The following is a 27,566-nucleotide window of genomic DNA, read 5'->3' on the forward strand; positions in this document are numbered from 1 at the left end:
TCTTTGCTGCAACATCTCTTTAAGTGCTCATAAATTGCTCTGCTGTCGTCTGTACATCTGTGAAAACACTGCTCAACATCTTGTCATGTTAAGTATTTTTTTACCAATCTTTTTTTTTCCAGGCCCAATGTGTGTGCGGAGAAGGAGGTGACGCTGGTCGCCCAAAGGCAGCCATGTGTGCAGGCCTTCACACGCATGGTTAAAGTTTGGAAGCAAGGCTGTGTGGGGCAGTCGTGGTGCATGGGCTATGAGAGAAGGTAAGTAAGACTTGTTATTTCTCATCTGTCTGCTCCCCCCTTTCTGTACTCAAAGCCTCTGATTCTCCTCTTCTGTGAGCACTCCTGACCTCACCTGCAGGGGATGTAGTGCTTTGCTGATTAAGCTCTGGCTAGAGCAAAGCATTAATTACTTGTTTTGAAGTAGTCTCTGTGACTCATGCAACCGAAAGAATTTATCGGAGAGGCCAGGATTCTTCGTTTAAACTCCATTTCCAAACATGAGATCCACCTTCCACTTCCCTCTTCATCTCTCTCACCCCTGTTCTGTAATCACAGCTTTTCAACCTGTTATAGAGTTAAGTGCAAGGTGTAGCCCCACATCAGCAGCTATTTAACATACGGACGTCTTGGCAGCAAACATTCCTTTAAAAGAGAGACCCAATCCTAACATTTTCGTCCTTCTCTGGGAGTCTTCTGCTGTGTTGCTCACGCTTGCTTTCCCCACATTAGCTGCTGGGTTACAAATTCAAAGGCTGCTTTAAAGGCCGCTAAGCCCACAATTACCCGCTGTAAACAAAACGTTTTCACAATGCATAATAACTGTGGAGCAATGACAAGGGTCCCAAAGTACAGGGAGAGGCACTGTTCTCTGAAGTACAGTCTGCCGTTCTCACACTTTAAAACAGCGCCTTGAAGCGGATTTGTGCTGAACATTATAAGACATGATACTTCAAAGGCCCTGAGCTGTTTGATCAGTGTGCCACGAGAAAAAAATTAAAGACTACCCTCATAAATATTTGGCGAGATACTCCTGTTCGTTTGTACACGCCCAAAGCAGCGCTCTGCTGTTGTGTAATGACATGTTAGTTTTAGTATCGCTCGTGGCTGCAATTCAGACTGAATGTGATTGAACGTTTTTTAACATGAAGTTTGTCGTGTTAACAGGACAGCCTACTACACTGCATACAGACAAGTGTACAAACAGGATTACCAGACTGTGTGCAAGTGTTGCCCTGGATGGTCCCAACTAAACGGAGAGGCGGGCTGTCTTTATCGTAAGTGCCATCAGTTTTTCTATCCTTTATGAGGTTTGTTTTTTTCTTTCCATTGACTTTGACCTTCTTGTGTGAAACAGCGTCTGCAGACAGGCAGGTAGAAGAGACAATATCTCTTTTCTGACTAAGCAGGAAGAAGGGAGCTTTAAACATCGCCTAACCACTCGCCCAGACTTCTCAATCAAAAGGGTTCAAGGAAAGGTCAAAAAGGTCTAGAGGTTCTTTGCCCACCCACTTTTGAGCAGATGTTATCGGTCAGTGTCATGGACTTGTGTCACTGCAGTACTCCAGCTAGGTTCAAATGTGGATACTGGGACTTCCATTGTAGTGGTTGCACTCGGCAAAAGACATTTACAGTCTCAATGAGGACATGGCTCTACAGTGCTACTTTAGTTTATGATAGATAGCCTGTCTGGCTGTCCACTCTTTCTCAGCTGGATATTTACTACAGCCTAGTTAAGCTCCACCTGGTCGAGCTGTGACCCTACATTTAATTCTTGGCTCACATCCACAGAGCTGTTGTTGTAGACATCACCTCTTTTCTCAATTAGATGTGTGACATGGTAGTGCAGGTCAAAAGCACCTGCGACCTGTCGCATTTAAGGCCTCCCGAAGATTAGAGAGACCACCTTCTGATTTGCACAAGAAGAACAAAGAAAACAAATGAATGTTCCCACCACCAAATCCATGTATGGAAAAGTAGTTCCTCTGGTCATATTGAGACTGCCAACAGCTCATCTCCTCCTGGTTAAGCTTAGCTTCACACCACTGGGACCAAGCAGTCTCCTTTGATGGGATTTTACAGCCAGTGATCCAGATCGCATAGCCTGCATACCACACAGAGACCCTTGGTAAAGCCTTCCTGTAAACAGTTAGTCCCCGTCAGGTAGACTGACAAGAAAGTTCCCACTTTCCTGTCATCCTTCCCCACCTGGAACTGAACCACGTTCTTAATGCCCAGCCCCTTACACCCACAGCACAGGCAGATTACTCTGTGGGATAGTCGTCTGATGGGAAGTGAATGGGACTGGGAGTTGGAGAAGATATCCTGGATGTTCCTTTCATCAGTGCCTTATTATGGTCTCTATGTCCTTTTCAAAGAGCCTCTTTGTTTCCAGGGAGAATGTTGCATTATTAAATTATATTAGGAGGCATTGCACAGTCGCTCCTAAATGAGCCTGGTTTGTTTTAAAACAATCCAAATGAAATGTCTTAAAGAGACATTCCTCATGACTGCACAGTGTCTCCCCTCACTTAAGTTAGACAGGGAGGGGGTTGTTTCTCTGTTTCGCGTGACAATGGCCGGTCTCTTCAACATGAGGGAGGGCTTTTATCTCGGTAACCAAAGACGAGGCAGCACTTTGAGATGGGACAAACTAATCACCCTATTCTCTGAGCCATTGAACTGGGATAAAAGGAAGCTCAGGCCACAATCCTCCCACTCCTGCACACTTTGCTATGTGCTATCTGTACTGTACCTCAGTCAGCACAATGCAATCTGTGTGTCTGTTTTCAACAGCACCTCCGACATCCAAAAGGGAAAATCTGCTTTGCGAAATGTACAGCTTTAGCAAATCCTCTGAAAACCCCAAATGAGTGGAAGATGGGAATGCTTTGAGTTCAGATAGTGATTTACTGCCTGCTGCTTTTGAGGGTTTTTAAAAAAAATGTCCTTTGTTGTCTGTCTTTTCTCTGTGTGTGTTCCCCAATAAAAATCAACCAGTCAGTCGTTGTAAGGTAATTATGCTACTGACCTCACTTTATTGTCAGACAGTTAAGGGTCTGGTTCTGTGTGTAAGTCGAGTCCCCCTCTTGGCTTTTCATTAAAATTCACCTGTGTTTATTGTGTCCCATTTCTATCCATCCCCTGCACAGTTTTGCAGCCCATGGTCTCAGCTGTTCTGCGCTCCAGCATTCTTCACTTAACATAATTACATATTTGGAGAACGAGTATACCACAGCACAGAAAACGTTTGATTGCTTTTACGTTTTGTTCTTCCAGTTTGACTCCCTCCCTCTTGTTTTCCATATCTTTTAGTTTCAGGCTATTATCATCTAATTATGATGGGTTTATGTATTTTCCATTCACATAATAGCATTGATTCATAGTTCTTGTGCAGTTTGCAAATACCTGAGATTTGGCATTTTTGCTTTCCAAGTCTCTCCAAGGTCTGGTGTTTTCAACTATTATGGCACAAAGAATGCTCACAGGAGAGAGTCAAACGGAAAGACTAAACCTTTTTTAAAGCCACTCTTTTCACTTTATGCCCCTCTCTCTGAGATCTTAGAGCCCCCTGTCTATTTTTTTCTTAATGCATTTCATGGCTGTTCTCTACCAAAAGTCAGACAGGTGGCTTGTGGAGGCAGAACGTGCTGTTTGATCTGCAATGTTTAATAATAAAGGTACAGATTATTGTGCCTGGCTGACGTCTGTATGTTCTGAAAAGGCTCCAGTTTTCCAAATGAGTATTTGGTTCTACTGTGAACTGAAGCCCTCTTAACTCAGCGATGGTGACTTCCTCTACTTACGTGTTTGGAGAGCCACTCAGTCAGTAAATTAAACTGCTCCACAAGTAGCTACACGAGGGTTGAGGATGGACAGGGTTATCCAGCAGTGGAAACGAGCAGCTATGTTGATTGACGGCAACAAGCAGGCTTTGTGAAAGGGGCTGAGGAGCAGGGACAATGGCTTCTCCAGTTTGTCGTCCTCGTTAACTGCTGAATAGGAACTGGCCTCTTTTGTGGCCACACTGGCCAAAGTATCAACAAGTGAAAAAAACTCAGTGGCCAGAAAAAGTCAAAATGGTCTTCTGTCTACCCATGGGTGGTCTTTTTTGTTGGTCGGTGGAACTACTTTTTGGTTATCTGAACACGAACAGTCACAGACCCGCACACATGCAGAGAAATAGACCAAAATTAAGGGAGACATTACTTGGTGTAATACACAACAAAACCACAGTGTAGTTCAGATTCTTTGGTTCATTGAAACGCTGCCTTTGGTTACCCCAACATTCCTTTTGATCTAATCAGTAACATGTGGCCGGTGTTGGAAGACTGACTTCACCAAAGACATCATTCCTTAAAATCATTTTGTTGGTTAAGTTGCATATAGTTAAGTCTTGCTATGAGGTTAGAATTGGTACAGTATTTAATAGTCAGGCTGTAAAAAATGTGTTATATTCCATAACATTGTTTTTCAGTGGAAATCATCAGCAATAAGTAAAACTGCAATAAGCTCATAGTATAGCTAACTATTCAAATTAGTATGGGGAAGAATGCAGATCTACGGTGCTCTGTATGTATATGCAATATTTCCTGTTTAGTCTTAGTGACACACATGTTATTATCACACAACTCACATGTGCTGCACAGTGCAAAGTGAAAGTAAGTTTGAGTTGGCCAAATACTTCCCATTATGGGGATCTTTTTACCCTGAATGGGACTGAATGACACTCTCCTCTACGTACCAGTAAATACGAACACTAAACATTATGTCTGTCTATGTGTTTTACTGTCACACAGCTGATTACTGCATTTTTATTGTTTATTGTCAAACTGACCTGGTATCCAGCTCAAATGGGCATTATGATTCACCACGGCTGATTCTATTCTTGCTCACTATTGTGTCTTACGAGAAAAAGTGGGATGGTGCTCCCAAACAAAGCAAGAGAGAGCAGAATTGCATGATGCTGCACAGATTGCCTTCTGACTTCTCTTCCTTGACTAAATTTAAACACAGTACTTACAATGTAGTAGTAATAATAATAATAAATGATATTTAAAGTTTTTCAAAGAAACCTGTTAGAGAATATCTGGCATAGCCCTGTTTTTCACAAGAGCTCCTTGAAATGACACATCTCACTGAATAGCAAAATGGGATTTGCAGCCTCAGAATATTGTACCATTTATGGCCCCAAACTCAGGCTTATGCACAGGCCTTTGTGTCCATGAATCACCCTGACTCCAGTTTCCAACTGGGTTGCGCTCTTGGGGTCAAACAGATCGACAGAGTCTAAACAAACATAGGGGGGCCTCGGTCTTGATTCACTCAGGAGCTGTAAGGGCAACACCTGCTTGTTGGTTTTCAGCTCCTCCGTGCGAGTCGCTGACCTCCCGCTCTTTCTGTCTCTCCTTTTTTGTAAGGTGTCTGTGTAAAAGAGTGGAGGCTTTCACAGGAAAAAAGATGAGATTGGGCTAGAAGAGACACGCTGCATGCCACATTAAGGAATTATTTCAGGGAAGATTAAGCACCGTAAGGGGTTTAGGAATTGGGCTGCCCATAAATGCCCTGGTTAGCTGCCAGCAACCTCTGAAGAGGGAATGTACAGTCTCCTTGTCGTCGCTTAGTCTGAAGTCTCTCTGAGAGACTTGACCTTTTCATTTGTGCTTGGTGATTTTGTACATTTAACACTTTCCCCTCCCAACTGAAATGAGGAATGTGGGATATCAAAATAATTTGATCTCTCACAGCTGGTGCTAATATCAGTGTCCAAAAAATGTTACTGCTTGTCTGTCACCTGTTAATTTCACCACATCAGAGTTCCTGCATATTATATAATAACAGAGGTACAGATGAAGGTATGTTCAGCTTTAGGAGATACTGTTGAATTATAAGATGATGTGCACAACATAGATGCATTTAGAGTGCTGGTGCATTTTGTGATATAAGCAAGAAAAAGTCATTGATGTATTTCTGGTGTATATGTATGGGATGTGTGGTGCAAGTGATCTGGATGATCCAACTTTTAAGCAGGTGTCTGCAAACGGAGCCAGATGACAAGCGGATGTTTAGGCTGACAGAGCCATCTGAATCTGCTGAGACATACATGAAATTGTTCCGGCTCATCTGTGTTTATTGGAGAAACTGCTTCTTGACATCCATCGCCTTTGTCTGGAAAAGTTATGTTACTCCCCAAAGTGCAGCTAAAGCCTGATTGCAGATACACATAAGCCATCTTATATTTTCACACCCCGAGGCATCTCTCCCTTGCCTAAGCTGATCTTCTGTCTTTTTATCGTACATCTGTTGAAAGTTAGTAAATGTTATGAATGTTATTGAGTAAGGGTGCAACTACTGGCGTTCTAAATGATTGATTAAGCATTTAATGATTATTTTCTTTAAAAGAATGAGTGAGTAATTTAGTCCAATAATATTTTGAAATTCTGGAAAATGCTCAACACAGTTTCAGAGAATCAAGTAAGTAAAGAACAAAAATAAAAGGGTAATTGAAACCGGTAAGTTGGCTTTCTTGCAAATGTTATTAGGTCAGTCTCTGCTTTAATCAAAGATAAGCACTTCACTGAGAATGTAGATCTCAGAGAAAGCCAAAGTATTCAGACAGGCCGGGAACAGTCTTGCATTCCTAAGAGACATCTCGCCTTCTGGCTGCCAAACTCCTTGAGATCTTCTACAACTGGTGATGCCATTTGATTCGTGAGTAGGAGATACTGATACGTGTCTGTTATCTCACTTACTTACTTAAGAACAGGTTAAGTGTGTAGCACTTCTTACTGCTTGTTGCTCAAACAGTAAGAAGTGAACCAATGCCATGACACTAAAGGACCGAGATTAAATCCAAAGTTACCTCACCATCACCCAAATCCTGTTTTTTAGTACAACCTCACATCTTCATTTTGATATTTCTGCCTGGCTGTCTGTTAAACAGAAAACAAAAGAGCGAATCTTTTGGTGTTCTGACTGTTACATTTTTTAGTTGAAATGTAAAACACAGTATGAAAGTACAGTGCATAACACAACTAAAATGTGAGTTGTCAGTTTTATTTTTTTGGAAATCATACTGATGTTTCTGTTTAAGCTGTACCGGGCATGCTGAGACCCTCACTATGACCGTATATGGCTAATAAAGGGCATCGGAACCACCAGCCTGATGATGATTGGATATGCTGTTTCTGGTTGGATTAAACAGACAAAAATGCACACGTGGCACAAGATGCTAAGTTAAACTGGCTGACCTCTTTGCAATCATCTTATGAAGGATTGCCATTTGGATTCCTTGGATGATTAGCTGGCTCGACTGTGTTTTGTTGACTCCCAGTGTCCACATGCTGCAGGAACTGCAATGATAGGCATAAGTCCTTTGAACCTGTCATCACTAAGTACTGTATTCTGCTCAGGACAGTGCAGGTCTGGCTTAAACAGCTGTGTGTGGCTTCACATAGATATTACTCTCCACACACATGAGCATACATGTAGACAGGTACACTGCAGCACCCATGTACTACATGAGTACAGGCACAGTTCGAGCTGGAGGGCTGTCATGATTAATGTGAGTGTTGTGAGAGTTTATGGAATGTGATCGTTTACCTTTGAGGTGAATTCACATGCTCAAAGCTACCTAGTGGCTCCCACTGTTTATAAGTTCTGGGATTCCTTAAATTTCTCATCTTAACAGTTTGACTCACGGGGATTTAAGGACTCGGGGTCGCTTGTCAAAGAGATGGATGAGCCTGACCTGTGCCTCTGTGAATTTCAATCGTAACTCACCACGACACATCTGTACAGTCACAGTTTACGACAATAAACAAAAGTTCAGCTCTGCGATCGATGACATTTCCAGGTGATGTTCTCTGACTGCATGAGGAAGAGGGCAGTTTCCCGTGAAAGTCATACAAGCTGTTGTGATCAATCATAGTTAAAAGTCACGGAAACTACTGTTTAGAAATTTCTTGGTGAAAAAACCTTGTTTGTCTTCTCAAAGCCAAGGGGCAGATTCCACTTACATTTGTTAGTGTGAATGGAGGAGAATTCAGGTTCCTCTTTAGTCAGACGTTAATAGGCTGGTGATACGTTTTTGATAGAAAGAGGTCAGTTTAAGAAATCGCAGATGCTGACGTGTCCTGACAACAGCCAGGTGTCTCTGCTTCTCTCATCTATCTATTCTTTCCTCTTGTCTTTCCACATACAGCGGTGTGTAGCTACGGTGTTTGCTTCAACGGGGGCCAGTGTCGGGAAGGATCCACCCAGCTCTGTGATTGTCCCGCAGGGTTCAGCGGCCCCAGCTGTCAGTACGGTGAGTACAGACATCCTTGTAGCGTTTCATATTCAGATTCTTCTCTTTTCTTCTCTTTCTTTTATGCTTGTTTTATTGCCCATTCTTTGTTGTTGTGTTTCTTACATTTGTTACATGTTTTCAGAGTTTAGTAATAAAGCAACATGTAGAGTTAAAGAACCCATTCTCAGCTCTCATTGGACGGAGGTTGGGGGTTGAAAAGTAACTACAGTAATAGCAGGAATCAAGAAAACACCTTACAGACAGATTGAAATTGATTAGTAGGTCACTATTTAATTAAAAAAACAGCAACCCCTGACTGTTTTCTGGAGCCTACATTTCTGATCCACTTCAGTCAGACTGCCAGGCCTCCCCCTGAACTCTGTTGAAGTGATAGCCTTTCTGTAGAGTGAATAGGGAATCTCCTCACATCAGCACTTGGCTTACTTACCAGAAACCTAAGTATTTTATCAGCATCTCCATTGTTAAATTTGAGCTATTGAAGTAACACAGTGGAAGATTCTGTTGTTTTTCGGATAACACCACACGGCAGGAAATTCCTTTTCGGTGTCAAGTTTTTGTTAGAATTGTCCGTGTCGCCCTCGATTCAGACCCTCCCAAATGTTACAGACTTTGTTGCACAAGTTCTAACTGCAGAGGCCGAGTAAACATCACGCTTTTGTTAGGTCTAATCTGCTTTTACGCACTCTGGACAGGATCCAGAATCCTTCACCTTCATCTCAAACTTACCCACTTCTTAATCAACACGTGATTTTCTCAAGACTTCACTGGTGGAACGTGTAGTTTTACAGCCTTCTTGGCTGTGGCTCATGATTAGCCATTGAGGAATCAAAGGTTTCGGTGGCAGCTAAGCTGACCTGTCTCACTTCTGATTACTTCATACTTGAATGAGAGATTAACCATTAAGACAAAGGGATCCGTAAATACACATGCCCACTGAGATCCTGTCCAGCAAAGCTTAGGACCACTCGGTGCCTTAAAGAGGAGGGCTTTAAGAATATTGAAACCATCTGCTTAGGATGATGTTCATCAGTGTTCATGCAAAAAAAAGTATAGGTTTGCCTAAAATGGAGCATATAAACATATTCAGAGGCATGATCGTCTCAGCATAAACAACTAGAAACCCGCTGACTCTGTTTTATAGCTCTGCATTCTCTGTGGATGTAATAATGTATCTGAATGACATGTATTTGGCTTCTTTTATGTTATGTTTATGAATGATAGGATGCTCGCCCTCTTTTGTCTCCGTAGTAGAAGCTCATCAGTCATTCTGAACAGAGCAGTAGCGTGTTTTTTAGTAACACACAATGATAAATCACAGATATGGAGTGTTGAAATGAGGGTGAGTGCGCACAGCATGGTGCAATGCACAGGTTTTGCTCCTCACTATAACAAATAGTATGAAGTTGTGGGAATGATGGTGGCAATCAGCAAGACTTAATCATGAAAAACACAGCTGATGTCTAAATAAGTCCTTAGTGGATCAGTAAGTGATCAGAACAAAAAATGCAATCAAGTAAAAACACCTCTGTTCACTGCACTAGTTGGCTTTTGAAAATATACAACACGCACAGTCTCACCCCTCCTGTTGCTACATTTTAATACTGATTTATCTACTCATTTTAAGTTATGAAATAAAACATAAATATGGGATTTAAAAAACATTAATCTGACACTCGAGTATTCTCTTATGTTTCCAATATGGGGGCTCTGGCAGTCCTTCACCTTCTAACAAGGTGCATAAAGAGGGGAAGAAACCTTCAGAGATTACCTTCAGTTTCTTTTTTTGAAGACAGACATATTTTATCCCTGTCATTGTTCCCCAAACACACTCATTCATGTACGACGTAAAATGCTAAATAGAAATGATTGTTGTGGCTTTTACACACAGGCACACACAGACACACAGTCATAGTAATAATGTTGGATGTTTTGTTTGGACCAATAAACTCTCCACATAACCTAAAAGTCACTTTTAAGGCCCATCCTGTTTTCCATCCAGCCTGTTTCTTTCCATTTCCAAACACTCTGACTCGCCACTGTTGTTTTTCATTGTGAATGATAACTGTCATCAGTGGATACCTAGGGGGCATTTGCTGGTGGGTAGCTATTTAGAGATTATTAGCCTGTAAGCACTCAGGCAGCTATATTTCTCTGTGATTGGCCCTAAATGAGCTGCTGGATGAAGGGTGTGAGGCTGTCAGTTGATTCCTCCTGTCCAGGGGCAATGCTTAAGTTGGTGGGAGGTGGACACAGGCGCTATTGGTGGTACTACATGTACCAAATACGGGTCAGGTCAAAAAGTCCAAAGGCCAAAGACAATAACTTAAGAGTACAAGGTGGATCATTGGAGACTGGTGGCTCATTAATAGGATCGCTTTAATGAATGACTCTGTTCACTGAGTGACTGCTCTGATATATTGATCAGTCCTTCCGAGCATTCCTGCGGTGGTCAAACACATAGCCTTTCGTCGTTGTCACGTTCTTGAGCTCTGGATGAATAACCCTTGTAAAGATTTGAGCGTGCTCCTCACACAAGTTGCCATTATAACGCACTTATTGCTGCGGTCCACACGCTTCTCACAGCTGTCAGCCCCTGTTTGCTCTCTGTTAAGATGTAAGAAAAGAAAAGAAAAGAAAAAAACAACAACCTTGAAGCCACAGTGGAGGATGTGGCCAAGGATGAATGTGTGTAGCCACACTTCACTCAAAGATTCACTCATCATTTCGGACAGCTCTCAACAGCATTCCTCTGCAGCTGCACGTGGTGATTCCCCCTTGGAGAGCTTCTGATGTGGTTTGTCCGTGTTTGTGTATAGCAATTGGATTGTGTTTATGTCTTCAAAGGAGCCAATTAGTCCTCTGCTCTCAATAGTTGTCTGTAGCCGTCATCTATTTTGTTTTTAGGACAGCATTGTGTCCTGGTTGTGTGTAAGACAATAATTACTATTTTTTTGTGTTTGTGCCTCAACTATGTGGTTAAGCAGGAACTGGTGCCTAGAGGCCTTCCTAGTCCTTTGATAGATAGTAAATCACATTTTTGAAAGGGTCAGCCTCCACTTACAAAACACAGTGGATACAGTGTTATATTTAATAGTTGCATAATTTGACATGACTGATGGAGACCAGTGATATTCGCTTGCAAATCGATGTCCTGTAATTTTGTGGTTTGTTTGTTTGCGTTAAATATTTCTGAGAACCAATCAAAATTTGACAGCAGTTCTGATGAAGCAGCTGATTTATAAGGCTGTATTTACACTGCTTACAGCCACATCATTCGGCTAATTTATGAGTAAATCTTCTGTTTACTTAGACTGTTTATTTACTCCTCAATACAACACAGTTCCCAATTAAAGCAGAATGAGGTCTATAATGCAAATAAAAACTACCTATAATATAAATCTCTGTCTTTGTCCACAAGACATCAACCAAATTGGCACACGCGTACATCTTAGGCCTCCGAAGGTTGCTATCTGTATCTGATATTAGGACATCATTATGTTCCCCAGCAGCCAACCGTCCAACAGGGTAAAGTGATCCAAAAGATTTGGAATGTGTCCACCTATAACACCTTATGAAAGCATGGTATCACTTTCATTTCATGTCAATAACATGTATGAAAATGTTGGAGCGTTTCAGCAGTGAAGCGGAAACTTATAGCGTACCTTCTTTTTTGTATGAGCTAAGGTCCGTTTAAAAAAACAAAAAAACAAAAAAGAAACCCAGCTCTTCTACTCATCTTGTCTATATCCAAAGGGATTTAGTCACTTGGTCCCTGATGTACTTTATATCCCACCTGTCATCAGTAGGCAAGTGGTATCCTCTGGGATCAGCGGCGTCCAAGGCTTTCAGACCCCTGGCAAGGCAGATGTCTTCATACCAGCTGACATCTGACTCAGCTAGAAACAGACAGATAGACAGAGAGGCTGACAAACACTCTTTGTAACATGAAACTTTACTATGTTGAAGAAGCTTTAAATGTCTTGTAAAAATGCTTTTTGTATCAGATCCATCTGGTGAAAGGCGATGCAGTTATCACTGAACCAATGGCTCATGTGACAACTTGTTTTAGAGTTATTTGACACAAATATGAGGAGTCTGTGATATTAAAGTAAAACCGTTGAAAGCGAAGTAAAAGGTTTTCCAGATTTGATGGTGTTTGCTCAATTCCCACAATGTGCATAATGCCGTGTGCGGTAGACTTCTTTGCTGAGTCCAAAGAAGAGCTGAAATAGCTCTTTCTGTGTTACAGTATGAGTTTCATTTAGATTAGATTAGATTAGATTAGATAGAACTTTATTAATCCCTCGGGTGGGTTCCTCTGGGAAATTCGATTTCCAAAAAAAGCACAGCACCGACAGAAGTTACAGAGTTACAGAATATTATATATATATATATATATATATACACACACACACACACACACACACACACACACACACACACACACACACACACACACACACACACACATATATATATAAATACAGAGACAATATAAATAAAATATACAAAGGGGATAAATAGAATAAATAGGAATAAAAAATAAAAATACAAGTGAATTGCACATTTCAAGTATTGAGTCTATTGCACTGTTGACTATTTACAAAAAGTATTGCACAAGGTATTGTACAGTGAGGTGAAGAGGCACTACAGCTTAGTTGTTCCCCCCTCCTTTGTCCTCCTGTTTCCCCTCCCTCTCCCCTCCAGAGAGGAGTTAAACAGTTTGATGGCGTGTGGGACAAAGGAGTTTTTAAGTCTGTTAGTTCTTGTCTTGGGGAGAAGCAACCTGTCACTGAACAGACTCTTCTGGTTGTTAATGGCCGTGTGCAGAGGATGTCTGGCATTGTCCATAATGTCCATCAGTTTCTTTAATGTCCTTTTCTCTGCCACTGTCACCAGAGTGTCCAGCTTCATGCCGACCACAGAGCTAGCCCTCCTGATCAGTTTTTCCAGCCTGGATGAGTCCTTCTTTGCTGTGCTGCTCCCCCAGCACACCACAGCATAGAAAAGTACTCCAGCAACCACCGACTGGTAAAACATCCTCAGGAGCTTCCTGCAGATGTTAAAAGACCTCAGCCTCCTGAGGAAGTACAGTCGGCTTTGGGCTTTTTTATACAGGTGCTCTGTGTTGCATGACCAGTCCAGTTTATTGTCCACCCACAGCCCGAGGTACTTGTACTTGTTGACCACCTCCACCTCCTTCCCCTCTATCTGAACCGGCAGTGGACCTGCTCTAGACCTCCCGAAGTCCACAACCAGTTCCTTAGTCTTTGAGGTGTTGAGTTGCAGGTGGTTTGTGTGACTCCATGCGACAAAGTTCCTCACCAGACTTCTGTACTCCTCTTCCTGATCATCCCAGATACACCCCATGATGGCTGTGTCGTCTGCAAACTTCTGAATGTGGCATAATTCAGAGTTGTAGCAGAAGTCAGAGGTGTACAGGGTGAAGAGAAGAGGGGACAGCACAGTTCCCTGTGGTGCTCCTGTGCTGCTGACCACTGTGTCAGACGTGATGTCCTTCAGCCTGACGTACTGTGGTCTGTCGGTGAGGTAGTCGGAGATCCAAGCGACCAGGCAGGGGTCCACCTCCATCCTGTTCAGTTTTTCTTGAAGCATACAGGGCTGGATGGTATTAAAGGCACTGGAAAAGTCAAGAAACAGGATCCTGACCGTGCCTTTTCCCCCATCCAGGTGTGAGTGGGCTCTGTGTAGGAGGTACAGGATGGCATCCTCCACTCCGACACCCGCCTTGTATGCAAACTGTAGTGGGTCCTGGGCATGTTGTACCTGTGGTCGGAGGAGGTTGAGGAAGAGCCGCTCTAGAGTCTTCATAAGATGTGACGTCAGTGCCACCGGTCGGAAGTCATTCAGCTCATTGGGCCGGTTCTTTTTGGGGACCGGGACGATGCAGGATGTCTTCCATAGGGCGGGCACTCTCCCCAGTCGCAGACTGAGGTTGAAGACTCGTTGTAGCGGCTCCCCAAGTTCAGCAGCACACGCCTTTAGCATCCTAGGACACACCTTGTCTGGGCCTGCTGCCTTTCTGGGGCGAAGCTTCCTCAGTTGTCTCCTGACCTGATCCACTGTGACACTGGGAGATGTTTGGGAGGAGGGGAGGGGGGGAGATGTCTTGCTGCTGAGAGAGGGATTGGAGGAGGGGGGTGTCATGGTGTCAGGAAGGGGGGGAAGCGAGGGAGGTAGGAGAGTGGGGATTGGACTCTGTAGAGAAGGTGAGGGTGGGGGGGTTGTGGGCTGGTCAAACCTGTTGAAGAAGTTGTTAAGTTCGTTTGCCTTCTCCACAGTCCCCCCCACTGTGCTTTTCTTGGTGTTGTGGCCTGTGATGGTTTTCACACCATTCCAGACCTCCCTCATATTGTTCCTCTCCAACTTCTGCTCCACCTTCCTCCTGTAGGTGTCCTTTGCTTCCCTCAGGCAGCGTTTCACCTCCCGCTGTGCTGCCTTCATCTCCTCCTTCACTTTGCTCCTGAAAGCCTTCTTCTTCATGTTGAGGACAGCTTTGACTTCCTGTGTTACCCACGGTTTGTTATTAGGATAACACTGTACCGTCTTAGCAGGGGCGACCGTGTCCACACAAAAGTTGAGGTAGTCTGTAAGACAGTGTGTCGCCCCCTCTATGTCCTCACCATGTGGGCTCAGGAGCACATCCCAGTCTGTGGTGTCATAACAGTCCCTCAGAGCATCCTCCTTTTCTGGGGTCCATCTCCGGATGGAGCGCGTTGTGACCGGCTGCCTTTGGACGAGGGGTGTGTATTGTGGCTGTAGGTAAACCAGGTTGTGGTCTGACTTCCCTAGTGGGGGGAGGGGGGTGGCTCTGTATGCATCTCTCACATTAGCATACAGTAGGTCAATTGTCCTGTTGCTCCTTGTGGGACAATTCACAAACTGGTGAAAAGCAGCCAGAGTAGAATCCAGTGTGGCATGGTTAAAGTCTCCAGATATAATAATGAAAGCCTCGGGGTTTTGTGTCTGAAGTCTTGCTGTGACTGTGTGTATTTTCTCACAGGCAGCTGTTGCGTCGGCCCTCGGAGGGCCTTGTTCTGAGCCATAAGCTCATATCTTGCCTCAGTTTGTGGTCACTGCGATGCCAGAAGCACCAGCTTGTTCTAGACATCACTCAAGAAGAACTGTACTGTACTGATAGCTATCATCGTTAACATTGTTCTCTAAGGCTCTAAGGCATGCTTTTCTCAGCCACTGCCATGTTAAGCTTTCAGTCAATCCAAATGCTTTCAGTCAATCATTCCAAGTTTCTTCGAGTAATCCATTCAGAGCGGGGTAAAGTTAAATAACAATTATTTTCTCCTTTTAATAGAACAGCAAAGGGATCAGTTAGAACAAGGAGATTTTGTAAAAAGTAATACATACAGCCTAATACTGCTAACAGAGTCTGTTTCAGTCAGAGAGCTCACCTAGGTTTTAGTGTGGCTTATACAGTTGATTAAAGCTCTAAATAATGAGGTCAGCTATTTCTGTGGGGACTTTCGGTGCATGACGCGTCCTCCACAGTCTAGTGGCTGGTGCTGAAATACAACGGGGACACACTGAGAAGCTCACTCTAATCAGCTTATCTGACATAATTGATTATTTTTCCACTGAGTATGCTTTTCATAAGTTTTCTGAATCTTTCACTGAGATATTTTGTGATGTCATATCACATGGGTCATGATTGTATAATAAACTGGGGTGAAAAGTAACAACTCTACTGTAATCGAGTACAATTTTAATACTTTACACAGTCAAATTAAATAGCAAAACATGAAGCTTTTTTTACTTTATTATATGTTTTGGCAGTAAATACATTGTTAGGATTATCTACCTACTATAACGCTGTGCTGTATATCTGCATCTGTATTTGATGCTCAGTACTTTTTATGTACTAAAAGTTGAATTTTTCTGATAATGCTTTTGTAATTTTCCCTCAGTATTGCATTAAATGCAGGACATTTACTTCAGAGAGGAAACCAAATGGGTCAAATCCTCATTTGTTTTAATGCAGAGGTCTTCTTACCTTTACTGTTCCTTTAATCTTGTTCTGGCTTTGTGAAGTTTTTTGGTCGCATGTTTCAAGGTCGGAGCAGCAACCCTGGAGCTATTGTTGGAATTTATAGTCTTGTTAAAGGTCACTTGTTGAATTCCACACAGCTGGTGATGTACACAGACTTGAACTAAAGCCATCTGGTCAAGGGGCTATAAGCAGAAAATGTCTTAAGTGTCTTCTGGCATTTAAAGAAAGAACAATAGAAAAATAACAAGGTAACCAAAATGTCATATTTTTCATTTTTAAAGTATAAGTCATGGTACCTTGGCAGTTCAGAGGGATGTGATCGTGAGTGGAAACTTTAAATCATAGAAGGAAGAAACCTTCAGACCATATCACATACAGGCTTTTCTTTAACAAGTTATATGGTCTCCATACAGTTTATCTGCTCATGTCTTTCTTGCTGCTTCTGACCATCTCTCACTGTCTTTTTGTTAAGTCAGAAGTGTAAAACATAAGGCCCGGGGGCCAGAACAGGCTCAGCAAAACTTCCAGTCTGGCCCACTGAGAGCCTGTGGAAAATGGGAAGGAGTTCATAGATTTTGAACATTTAAGTGTAGTTTGGAAAGTTTCACTGCTTTTCCTATTGATAAAGACCTCGCCAATTTCCATTCATACTAAACAAAGTAAAGTAATAGATAAACAATTAGATAACAGAAAAGTTCCTGTTTTTCACTACCTACTATAGAAAGATCTACTGAAAATATGTCTATGCGTTGGGCTATCATAGCCTTTTCTGTAATTTTACACATTTATCATATAGAAAAAATTAAATGTACTGTTGAAATTGTAATTATTTTCCTCATATTAAGACTAAATGAGTTTCACTGGGCTGGCCCACTTAAGATCAAAGTGGGCTGAATGTGGTCCACGATGTAAAATGAGTTTGACATCCTTGTGTGAAGCTGAAGCTCTTCAGAGGGATTCATGAATCTGGTTTTCATGTAAAGTATAAGCTACAGTTTATCTGTTGTCATCATCAAGCTTTAGATTTTAAATTTAGCTCTTTTTGCAGTACTATTGTTCCTCTTCTCATAGCCATTCTACTTTGTTACTGGTCTTTCCTTAAAGACTGTAACCAGATAGGCAACAGTCCAGTTGTCTGTTTTGTTCTCCTCCCCTTGCTGCACAAAAATGTCGTTTTTCTACAGGAATTCTATTCCTGGTTCATGTCTGTTGAATTTTGATAAAAGTGCATCTCTTTCTCAAAAACCCAAGATGTATTTCTCTTTAGTGAGATTAAATGATTGTTATTCAGGGCTCCCAGATGTGAGTAACCACATTAGTGGCTGTTTGGTTGAAGGTCTATAATTGTTTCTGGGCTTTAGTCACTGACCACGTGTTTTGTTTTGTTTTTACATTTGAATGCAGCAAGGCATTGCTGTGCAAAGTTGAAGAGTATCATTAGTGTAACTGTGTCTTTAAACAATCTGATTTATGTGACACCACTGACTTTTATGGTGTCCTTCTATGCTGGAGACTGCGAGGGAGCAGAGAGAGCCAAGGTCGAGCCAGCATGTTGATGCAGTTTGTGCCCTTTTAAACTTGAGCTGGACTCACAGCAGAAGTGCTGCACGGTATCTCACCATGCCTGAAAATGTTGGGTAACTGTTTGTCACCGTTTGCTGACTGGTCTTTTTCTTGTGCTACAAGTCTCTGCATAGAGTTGATCTTTTCCCTTCGTGTTTAGGAGCACTGTGGAATGTAACGAGATCACTGCTGTCGGTATGCAGGCCTTCAGACCTTTCCCATTGTAAAAATAAATCCCTGAATGGTGGGTATGATTGAATGGTTTTTACTTGGGATCAAGAAAAATATTTGCAAAACCTCCATGCTGAGCTAGCTAAGTGCTTAAGCGACAAAGTGCTCCAAAATGAAAGTCATGTGTGCACCATGGTCTGGATATAAGATAGCTTAAATGCTCGAAACACCGACTTAGTACATAATCCCATTGTTTGACTAGCCGTAATATAGATTGGGCTTTCTTTAACTAAGGCCCAGGAGATGTTTTTGATGTGCAGTGAGCTGGTAAATGGTTCAGGAGGAAAAGGAAGAGAGTGTTCATGGTAGTTTAGGAAAAATGTAAGATTTCACAGTAAAGCTCTAAAGACTGTTTGGTGTAGTACTGCCATTTTGACAATTTGTTATGCTTTAATACTGAGTACAATATTGTTATGACTAGCGCAAAATCCTCTTTCGCTTTTGGCAAATTCATCACAGAAGGGATTCCTGGAATATTGCACCTTAATTTTTTGTTCCCTTGCTCTCAAACTGCATCACAACTGGGAACGAATGGATCGGTTGGAACCCTTTAACAATGGCCCATAACTCATACGATTATCCCTCATTTTGGTCAGTGCGACCGTGAAAGACTGTAAATCCACCAGAAGATAAAGTAGCGAGATGACCAGCTGCAGCAGTTTGTCACTTATGATTGGTGTGTCCATCTTCCAAAACGAGGTCAAAAGCCTTGAGTTATCTCATATAGGGACTCATAACATTTGTTTTATCTGCTTATAATCTTACCGTTTTAGTTTTAGAGCATTTTTTAGTTGGACAAAAAAAAGAAAGCTGTAAAAGTCAAACAGCTGACAATGGCATTGTAAAAGTCTAGGGAATCTCTGACAGTTTAAATCATTCGCAGGGTTTCCCTTTTGTTCTGTGATGGGTTTAACAGGCTGCAGCTGAAAGGACCGAACAAGCTGAAGTCTGTTTTTTCACTTTGCTTGGAGAGAGTTGTGATGTCTTTCATTCTTTTCTCAAAAACACAAACGTAAGGTTAAAACAAGTTAATCAGATCTGATTTAAAAACACTGAACAAGGTCAGGTGGTTGCATAATCTTGCTATTATTGCTTCTTTTTAAAAAAAATTACGAAACACTTTCTCTCTAAAGTGGAGTTTAAATGTACCAATAAGAGTCACTGGCATGTTTTACGTTTTTTAGCATTTGAAGGTTTAATCTTGTTCTTGTAGCTTTGTTAGCAACCAACATAGCGAGAAATCTAGATGGGCTCAAATGAGGGATGCTGTGCAGTACAGGCTCAGGAAAACAGCAGCAGAAGCTTTTATTTTTCTCACACATTTTTCACCTCTTTGTTCTTTTATCTCTTTACATCCATCTCATTTCCCCTCTAACCTTTTTCTCTTTCTCTCACAAGCTCAAACTCAGTTGTCTCTTCTGTCTAAGAAGCATCTATTCTAGAAGCTGTAGCTAAAGTTAAATAATGGCTAAGTCTTTGGTCTGCATGGTCGCCATGTTTCTTAACCTTCATCCATTTTTTTGTGTCTTCCTAACAGTCAAAACCAAATTTTATTGAAGGTTAAATTATACATATATGAGAAAAACATATTGGCACGTTTAAGAAAATAAAACCAGCAAATGTTTGGCTTTTTCTTTTTAGATATAACTTAAAGGCATAGCAAAGATGAACACAAGTGGTTTCTCACAGGTGGCAACAGTACTGGGTAAAGAAATCCAGTAATAAATATTGATGTAAACAATAGAGAATTTATAAAATTCAAGAAGAAAACTTTCTCAAACATTTTTTGCCCTCACAGACACACATGATGCATTTTTGTGATTAGCCTGGACTTCGTTTACCGGAACATTTTTGCCATTTTAAGAACCACTTATGACAACCAGACTGTGTGTTGAAACAGGAATGAAAAAATAAAAAATAAAACCAAAACAACAACATAAGAAAGACACAGTGCAGCTGACTCAAAGCAAATTAAAACAATGATATTGAAAGTAGAGGGCGGCTCTTTTTTCTGTTAGAGCAGTTGTTTGGTCTCTCTTTCACACAAGAGGACGTCCTGTCTTCTGTTCCACACTGAAAACCAAAAATTTACGTTCAGCCCTGAGAGAGAACAGCGCTGTTCCTGTGAAGTCCTGAAAGACATGTCTAATGAGAGGGAGTGCAGTCAGGAGGAGGGGCACATCTTTGCCATTGCATCCTGCACGGTACCCTAATCTCCCATAATTGTCCGAGATTCTGGGCTCCCACCCCATCTCATTAGAGTCTTTACAGCATTCCTGATAAAAGGTCGCTCCTGGTCTCTCAGGGGCCGACTGCATCTAGTTTGTGTAAATCAGAAGTGACAAGAGTTTGCAAAACAGAGTTAAAGGCGTAATCAGTGTGGACTGATCCTTTCATCTGCCAGCGGTGCCCCGATTCTCCTGATCTGGGCTACCTATTAATTCAGATGAACTCTCATATCTTCTTCTCATTTTGCTTTTTTTGGCCTTTGTTTTTCTTATCAGCTCCTTGTTTATTCAACATTTTGAACCAAATCTCTGTTTTTTCCTCCATCTGTGACATTATTTCCACTGCTGTGTGTTCATATGGAAGCCATTTAGCTTCAGCAAGCATTCACCCAACAGTGTTATCTTTCACTGCGCTGCCATTCATGCTGATGTTACTTGAGGTGTGAAAAGCACATGTTAAATGTGAAGAAAAGGCCCTTTCATATACAAAGGCTGTATTTAAAAAAAAATCAGACTGTAGTTTGATTTTCTTTATCTAAGTTGAAGCTTTAAAAAGCGATAGGAATCACAAAACAAGAAAAGACGCTATAAAATATATGTGAGAGGGTGGTGCAAGTGCGATGGAGAAAGATTTATCCAGTTCTCTGTTTAGTTTATTAGCATTTGTCATAATTTTAATGTGTGGACTGGTCGTACAGCTGAGTCGCCCTCAGAGCTGATCAGAGCGAGCTGACTCAGAAGCTGAACTTTTTTTTAAAACAGCCAACAGACCCTATGATGCATCCTGTTTATGTTAACATCTATTTCAATTTTCATTTCAATTTTAAACAATCGCAACACCAAAAAAGGCCTATGAATCACTGATCTTAATGACAAAGGTTTTGAGCTGTTCATTCATGTTCTTTAACATATATGTCATTTCAGATTAGCATTACTCAGCTTGCCGGTCGACTCACATATTAATCAACCAAGATGTCCTATGCAGAATGTCACAGCTGTGCATCAATCGATCCAAACGTCAATGTTTTCAGTGTTTATTCCTTCTCTTGACCATGGTAGCCTGTCACGTACCTGCCATCTTTTGCCCTGAAAGCACTTGGCTCTGGGCGACTTTCCCTGCACTCATGCCCTGTGCATACCTTTGTAGTGTGTGCAGCCAAGACGGAGACAGGCTGGAAACCACAACAAGTAATTTTTGGATTCCTGCAGACCTCAGTGTGCTTTCCCAGGCGCTCTAAACTCCTGGGTCAAAGCTTGAGAAGACAGGTCCTAACAGGTAGAGCGGTGAGAGAGCACGTGCATAAGGGTCAGACGGCAATCCCTCAAAGTCCTCTTGTTCAGCTGTGTACATCATAAAATGTTATCCAGAGACATGCGTGGCTTCATGCAGCTGCAGTCTTCTGCTTTTATCTGTAACTTTTACTGAAAGTAAGACTGAGTGACAGATGCCAGAAACCTTTAATTAACATCTCTATTTTGAACGGACAGACATCTCTCAGAGCTTTCCGCTCTGTTAGCTTCCATCGGATCATTAGTCGAAACAGCACTATGGAAGAAGATTGGGGTTGTCTAAATCAGGTTGCAACACTTCAGTTTGGGGTGACTGGCTATTGCATGATTTTGGGATTTTTACTAATGTCACTTCAGCTGTTTATGTCTGGGAACAAAGCAGTTCAGTCATCCCTTGACACATAAATACACACTAGGAACACTTCACTCAAACCTTTGCACATTTATACGCACAAACATTTAAAAGCTTGCCTATCAGTGCAGTGAAATGGATCATCAAAAGAGGGATTAGAGGAGTTTAGGACTCAGTAGTGCAGAATGTTCACTAAACAAACGTAAACACTGGATTTAGTCTATTTGATATCGCTTAGAATTCTCTTGTGGTCAAATGTGCAAGAATTTAAAAAAAGAAAAGGAAACAGGTCTCAGCAGTCATATGCTGTGATAAGCTGCACACAGAGTGCTGCAGACTACAGTCATTTGATTCGTTTTTTGACCTGAGAGTCAGACAGCCTCTCAGTGATTCTGTCAGTGTAGCTATCTGCTGCTTGTCTCTTCCTCTTGTCAACACATGCCTTTGGACAGAAACTGAACAACAACAAAACACAACTGTTGGAGTCGACAGATAAGCAGTGAATTTACATTCTGATCATCTGTTTTCACATGAGAACATGAGAAAAACACCACTGTTGACTTTATGAGCTGTTTAAAGAAGTAAAGACAACAAAAGTCATTTCTTTTTAAGCTGGTACCAAGAATTATTTCAACCAATAAACATTTATACTTCTTTTTTACAGTAGTTAGCAACTTTTCTTTCCTCGGTGTCCATAGCGAACTGACTGGGAACCAAGTGCTGTCGTGCTCTGGAGGGTCAGTGTTGGAGGTGCATTTATTCATGACTTTCAGAGGCTTTTTGTGCTTGGGCCCAGAGAGAGTGGACAGAGTCTGTTCACTCCACAAGTTGAATGATTCATCTTGAAGCAAACTTTGACTTTAGTTCTTGCCTGGTTACGAGGATGTTTTTTTCTTTTTAGATTTTAGAAGTACTTTAAAAGGTTTTAACTACACTTTCCTCCATGATACAACTTTCTACTCAAGACCTGATTCAGATTGTAAATGACTTCATGGAAACGTTAGCGGTTTGTCAATAGAAGTAAATACACATCATAGAGGTCGTTGTGTGGTTTTCATTAAAGGGTGTTTTTTTTTACTTCTCTGGATTAAGGAAAGCCACACCACGTCCTATTGCCAGTGCCACTTAACAAAATCTCAGCAGCACGTTGGCCACAATTACAGGGCTTTGGGAAGAAACCCGTGCCTCAAACTGGCACTAAGAATGCATTAAATATGACTAAGGGTGGAAATTATAAAATGTTTAATAGGGCATGCACTTTTTTTCTGGTAAAAGCCAGTGTGGCACGCCAAAGTGAAAGATGTTTTATCAGAACAGGCACTTTGATGCGTGCGGTTTTCTTGGACTGTGAATTGTAGCAGCTGTGTTTTAGTTACAGGATGAATAGGAGCAGAGCTGGATCGCAGCGTGTCAGCTTAAGAAATGGCTTCACACCTGGATGCTACTGATGTAGCAGAAGGCTACCAGTAGGGGGCGGTATTGAACTTGAGCTGATGACTTGCAGAGGTGAAGGAAAGAAAGACACATAAGTATGTGGAGTTTCTTTATTTTTTACATCTGATATTTTTTATATTAAACGTGCTTTGTATTAAATCTGGGCAGCAGGACTCATCTGAAGAGTTTCTCAGCAATATTTATAAATATGCATGAAATATCAGACTTTTATAAATCTATTAACTGATTTATTTAGACCTGAACCGAAGGACTAAACATCAGAATGACACTGCCTGCTTCTTGAGATTAAACTTGGCATTCCAAGGAATTACTGTGTTTATAAAATGCGAACTTTGATGATATTTTTGTGAGCTTTGTTGAGCCCATTTCACCAGTTCAGGTTTGTGCTCCTGCCTTTCCGAATGAGCCTTTTTACAATAAACATTTTATCGATTGGTTAAACTGGAGGTCAAAGGAGAGGATGATTTTGAAGAGTGTGAAGTGGGCAGTGAGTTCATAGGCAGTGAGTTTCTCAGTTGTAAACTGTGATTCACCTTGCAGCTCAGTCTCAGTGATACTTCTGACTCAAATGCATCTCATGCAACCTCGAGCCAATCCCATCTTTGCGGCACCTGGTAAATGAAAGCAGCTGTGAGGACTGTAGGGAATACAGCGAAGAATGAACACTAGCAAAGCACATTTCTACACCAGCAGGGTTTTAGATCAGGGCCCTAAAAGGAAAAAGCTTAGTGATATCCACAGTGTCGTCCCCCCCCCCCCCCCCCCCCCCCCCCCCCCCCCGGATCTTCAGTGAATGCTGCAATTTTTCCAGCCCGTGACCCCCTCGAGATAATATCATAGGCCTGGTGGTTTTCTTTGGCACAGCTAGCCCAGCAAGACATGAGCCTCAACCTACTGGGAGCAGTGGTCATCTTTATCTGAGGAAGTCACACAATACAGCGCAGAAATGTAAACTCGAAGATCTGCTGCAGCTGAACTTTCATAGAAGAGATATGTCCTTCTGAAGAGGCATTAAAAAAAGTTTTAGAGGAACTTTCATTATTTTCTTATTCTTTACAGGTTGCTTTAGCACAGAGTGTCCACTGTGAGGAAATACATAGTTTTCATACATTTCCAAAGATGTGTTTTATTAGAATTCAAGACGACATAACAGCTCAGTTTGTCTTTCATGGCGATGTAGCAATGACTGTGTTGACTTCAGAGAACAATGAGAAGAAACTCCACCTTTATTTATACTTGAAGAGGTTAGAAGGTAAGAACCATTTCCAGGGTTTGCTTGAAATTAATTTTAATGATGCTATTAGTCATTCCTATGCTCGGGGTGTCTTGTAGTCAGTGTAGTTAGTCCATGATGAAGTAAATAAGTTAAAAATAAGTATTTGATAAAATAGTGTCTCTTCTCTCGTCGCCTTAATGGTAATGTAATAATTTATGAGCTTTTTATTTCATGGTGTTAGAGGAGATGGTCTTGGTTTTGGGGAATGTGGCCCCACTTCTTCTATAAACATCAGGAAGCTCTCAGTACACTGCAATAAAATACCGAACCACTAACTACAGCCTCCAAAATGAGCATGCAGTTGGATCAGCACGTCTTTGTTAGAGGGCTAAATAAAACTAAACACAGTGACTCTGCTGCCGGGCTAATATGAAAGTAAGCCGTAGTAAATTAGATGTATTTTGTTTTCAGGATGTACGTTGTTTCAGTTTCCACCAATGAATATCTCAAATTTTACTCAGTAACAGCTCCACAACTGTAAGAAAAGCCTTGGACAAGAGGATTGGGTGAAATACTGAGTGACATTTGAAAAACCTCTGGCAAAACAAGTATTTGTACTTTGGTCAAAATGGCAGACATGTGTCTGGACTCTCTGTTTGAGGCAGGATGAGGAGGTTGGTCTTTTGTGAGGGGCTCAGAGCCGTCACTTCTCCATATTGAAAGATCTAGTTTAGGTGACTCAGGCAACTGAGTAGGATGTCCTCTGGGTGACTTAGGCATGAGGTGCTTTGCCTATGCCCTACCAGCAAGAGGGGAGAACTTGGTGGTAAAAATTCTCAGTGTAATTCTACCAAATTTGATGAAAAGGAAATAAAAATCAAGCATATTAGATGCGTCTGTGCAGCTCAGTGCCTTTTCCTTTTTATATATATTCAACTCATCACTTTAGCATATTGTGATTGGCATTTTTAACATTTTATGGATAAAATAATTAAAGGAATATATTTTTTAAACCAAGAACAAGATATGATTGACATACGCTGCTGTTATCTTTTGTTGTGCAACACTGAGCTAAGTGATTGTCTCATCTAACTCCTTGAATACATCCAAAGATGAGATTTTACCATCAACTCAATGATTTTTATTTTATCATATCATTTCTGGTGTAAATTCAGTGATGTTAAAATTGACGTATAATTGGTTTATCTCTAAGAGAAGTGTGTGCTGCATAACTGACACAGTTAGGTATCTACCATATGGTGAAATCGTCTCATGAGAGACCACATGGGTTCAACCCTGAGCGCTGCCCTTTGACTGAGGGAAGAAGTTGGGCTGCAGACACACCGCTATGTTCCAGGCATCTGATCTCATTTTGGAAAAAACACACACACTCATCCCCACCACAGAGGCGCAGAAGAAACCTCTGTGATCTGATGTTCACGGGATGGCGTTGATCTTTAAACGCTTCCCTACTTTAAAGCTCTTGTTTCAGTGTCTGGTACCTCTGCTGGAGGTTCAGTCTGGTGACGGTTTGATAGATGGGTTAAAGTGCAATGGAAAAATATATCACCAACCCCCCATCTAGGTTAAAGTAGGTTTGTAACCTCTGTTTCAGCCACCATATTCAGCTCAGTAGTCATTAGGTTTAAAAATCTGAGATAACTTTTGTGGCTGGTTTACGTGGCAGTTTTGGATTAAGTTTAGTTTAGTACAGGGGTCCCCAATCCCAGTCCACGAGGGCCGGTGTCCCTGCAGGTTTTAGATGTGTCCTTGATCCATCACAGCTGATTTAAATGGATAAATTACCTTCTCAACATGTCTTCAGTTCTCCAGAGCCCTGGTAATGAACTAATCATGTGATTCAGGTGTGTTGACCCAGGGTGAGATCTAAAACCTGCAGGGACACCGGCCCTCGTGGACTGGGGTTGGGGACCCCTGGTTTAGTATGAACGCTATCATAGAGATTTTGGAGTTTGTTTTATCTACTGTGTTTTCAAATACTCTCCATTGCAAAAGGAAAATATATACAGTGTTTAATATTTATATACCTAAAATGTAATTAAAGCTCCATTTCTGTGTGCAGCCCATCCAAAGTCTCGCTCATTAAAACTGCCATCCTGATGGAGAAATAAGGACTATGTGGTATGTTACTGAGCCAGGGGAGACATTCAGTATTCCACTGCTGCTTTGTGTATTTTCTTCCTGACCCATTGAAGTTCCACATTCCTGCTCTCTTATTGGGCAGAAAGACTAGGGAGAATGATGAGCGTGACAGTGACCCCGCTCAAACCCCTGCTCAAGCTGCCACAGGTGTGTGGCCTGGGGATGGAGAGGGGTCGTCAGTGCTCAGTTCTGACCTTGACTTCAGGTCAAGTTGCCTGGTTGTTTTTCTGCATCGAGACTGCTGTTTTCCACGGTCCATATATTACAGGCTAAATGAACTGTAGCAAAAGGTGGGCACTCTCTCTTACCCCAGGACCCAGACCCATTAATTTAAGCTCTTGTGATGTAGGTCCCATATAAAAATTGGTAAGGATCACAAATTAGGTCTCTAGCTGTACTGCTTCAAAGAAGGATCGGTGTAATAAACTGATTATAAATTACGTTTCACTGTGTAATAAAATTGTATTAATGTTAAAGGTGACATCTCACTGCCAACAGAGAGTTCGCTGTTTTCAGTCCGAACATTTCCAGATGTTGTAAACCGAGAGGGAAATGGTATAATTAGCTGGTTAGACGCTGGCACTGCGACGTGAGCAAGATTTGCTAGTAAAGGGGAAAAAAGCTCTAATAAAGCAATTTTCTCTGCATTCGTAGTCGTCAGTCTGTACAGTAACTCTCCTCTTTTTATGAACGTGGAGAAAGTTTACAAGGTGCCAACTTCCAAGTGAATGTTCC

General features: G+C 41.7%; 1 protein-coding gene across 2 annotated transcripts in view; it reads left to right on the forward strand.

The window, feature by feature from the left end:
* Window positions 1–27,566, forward strand: part of megf6b (multiple EGF-like-domains 6b) — a 69,375-nt gene that overhangs the window by 2,789 nt on the left and 39,020 nt on the right. For both annotated transcript variants that reach the window (XM_080891067.1, XM_080891068.1), the window contains exons 2-4: window positions 123–257; window positions 1,164–1,273; window positions 8,200–8,304. In XM_080891067.1, the coding sequence (XP_080747193.1) occupies window positions 123–257; window positions 1,164–1,273; window positions 8,200–8,304 (350 nt within the window). The remainder of the gene's footprint in view (window positions 1–122; window positions 258–1,163; window positions 1,274–8,199; window positions 8,305–27,566) is intronic.

This window comes from Rhamphochromis sp. 'chilingali', assembly GCF_963969265.1.
Source record: "Rhamphochromis sp. 'chilingali' genome assembly, chromosome: 9".
Lineage (NCBI taxonomy): Eukaryota > Metazoa > Chordata > Actinopteri > Cichliformes > Cichlidae > Rhamphochromis > Rhamphochromis sp. 'chilingali'.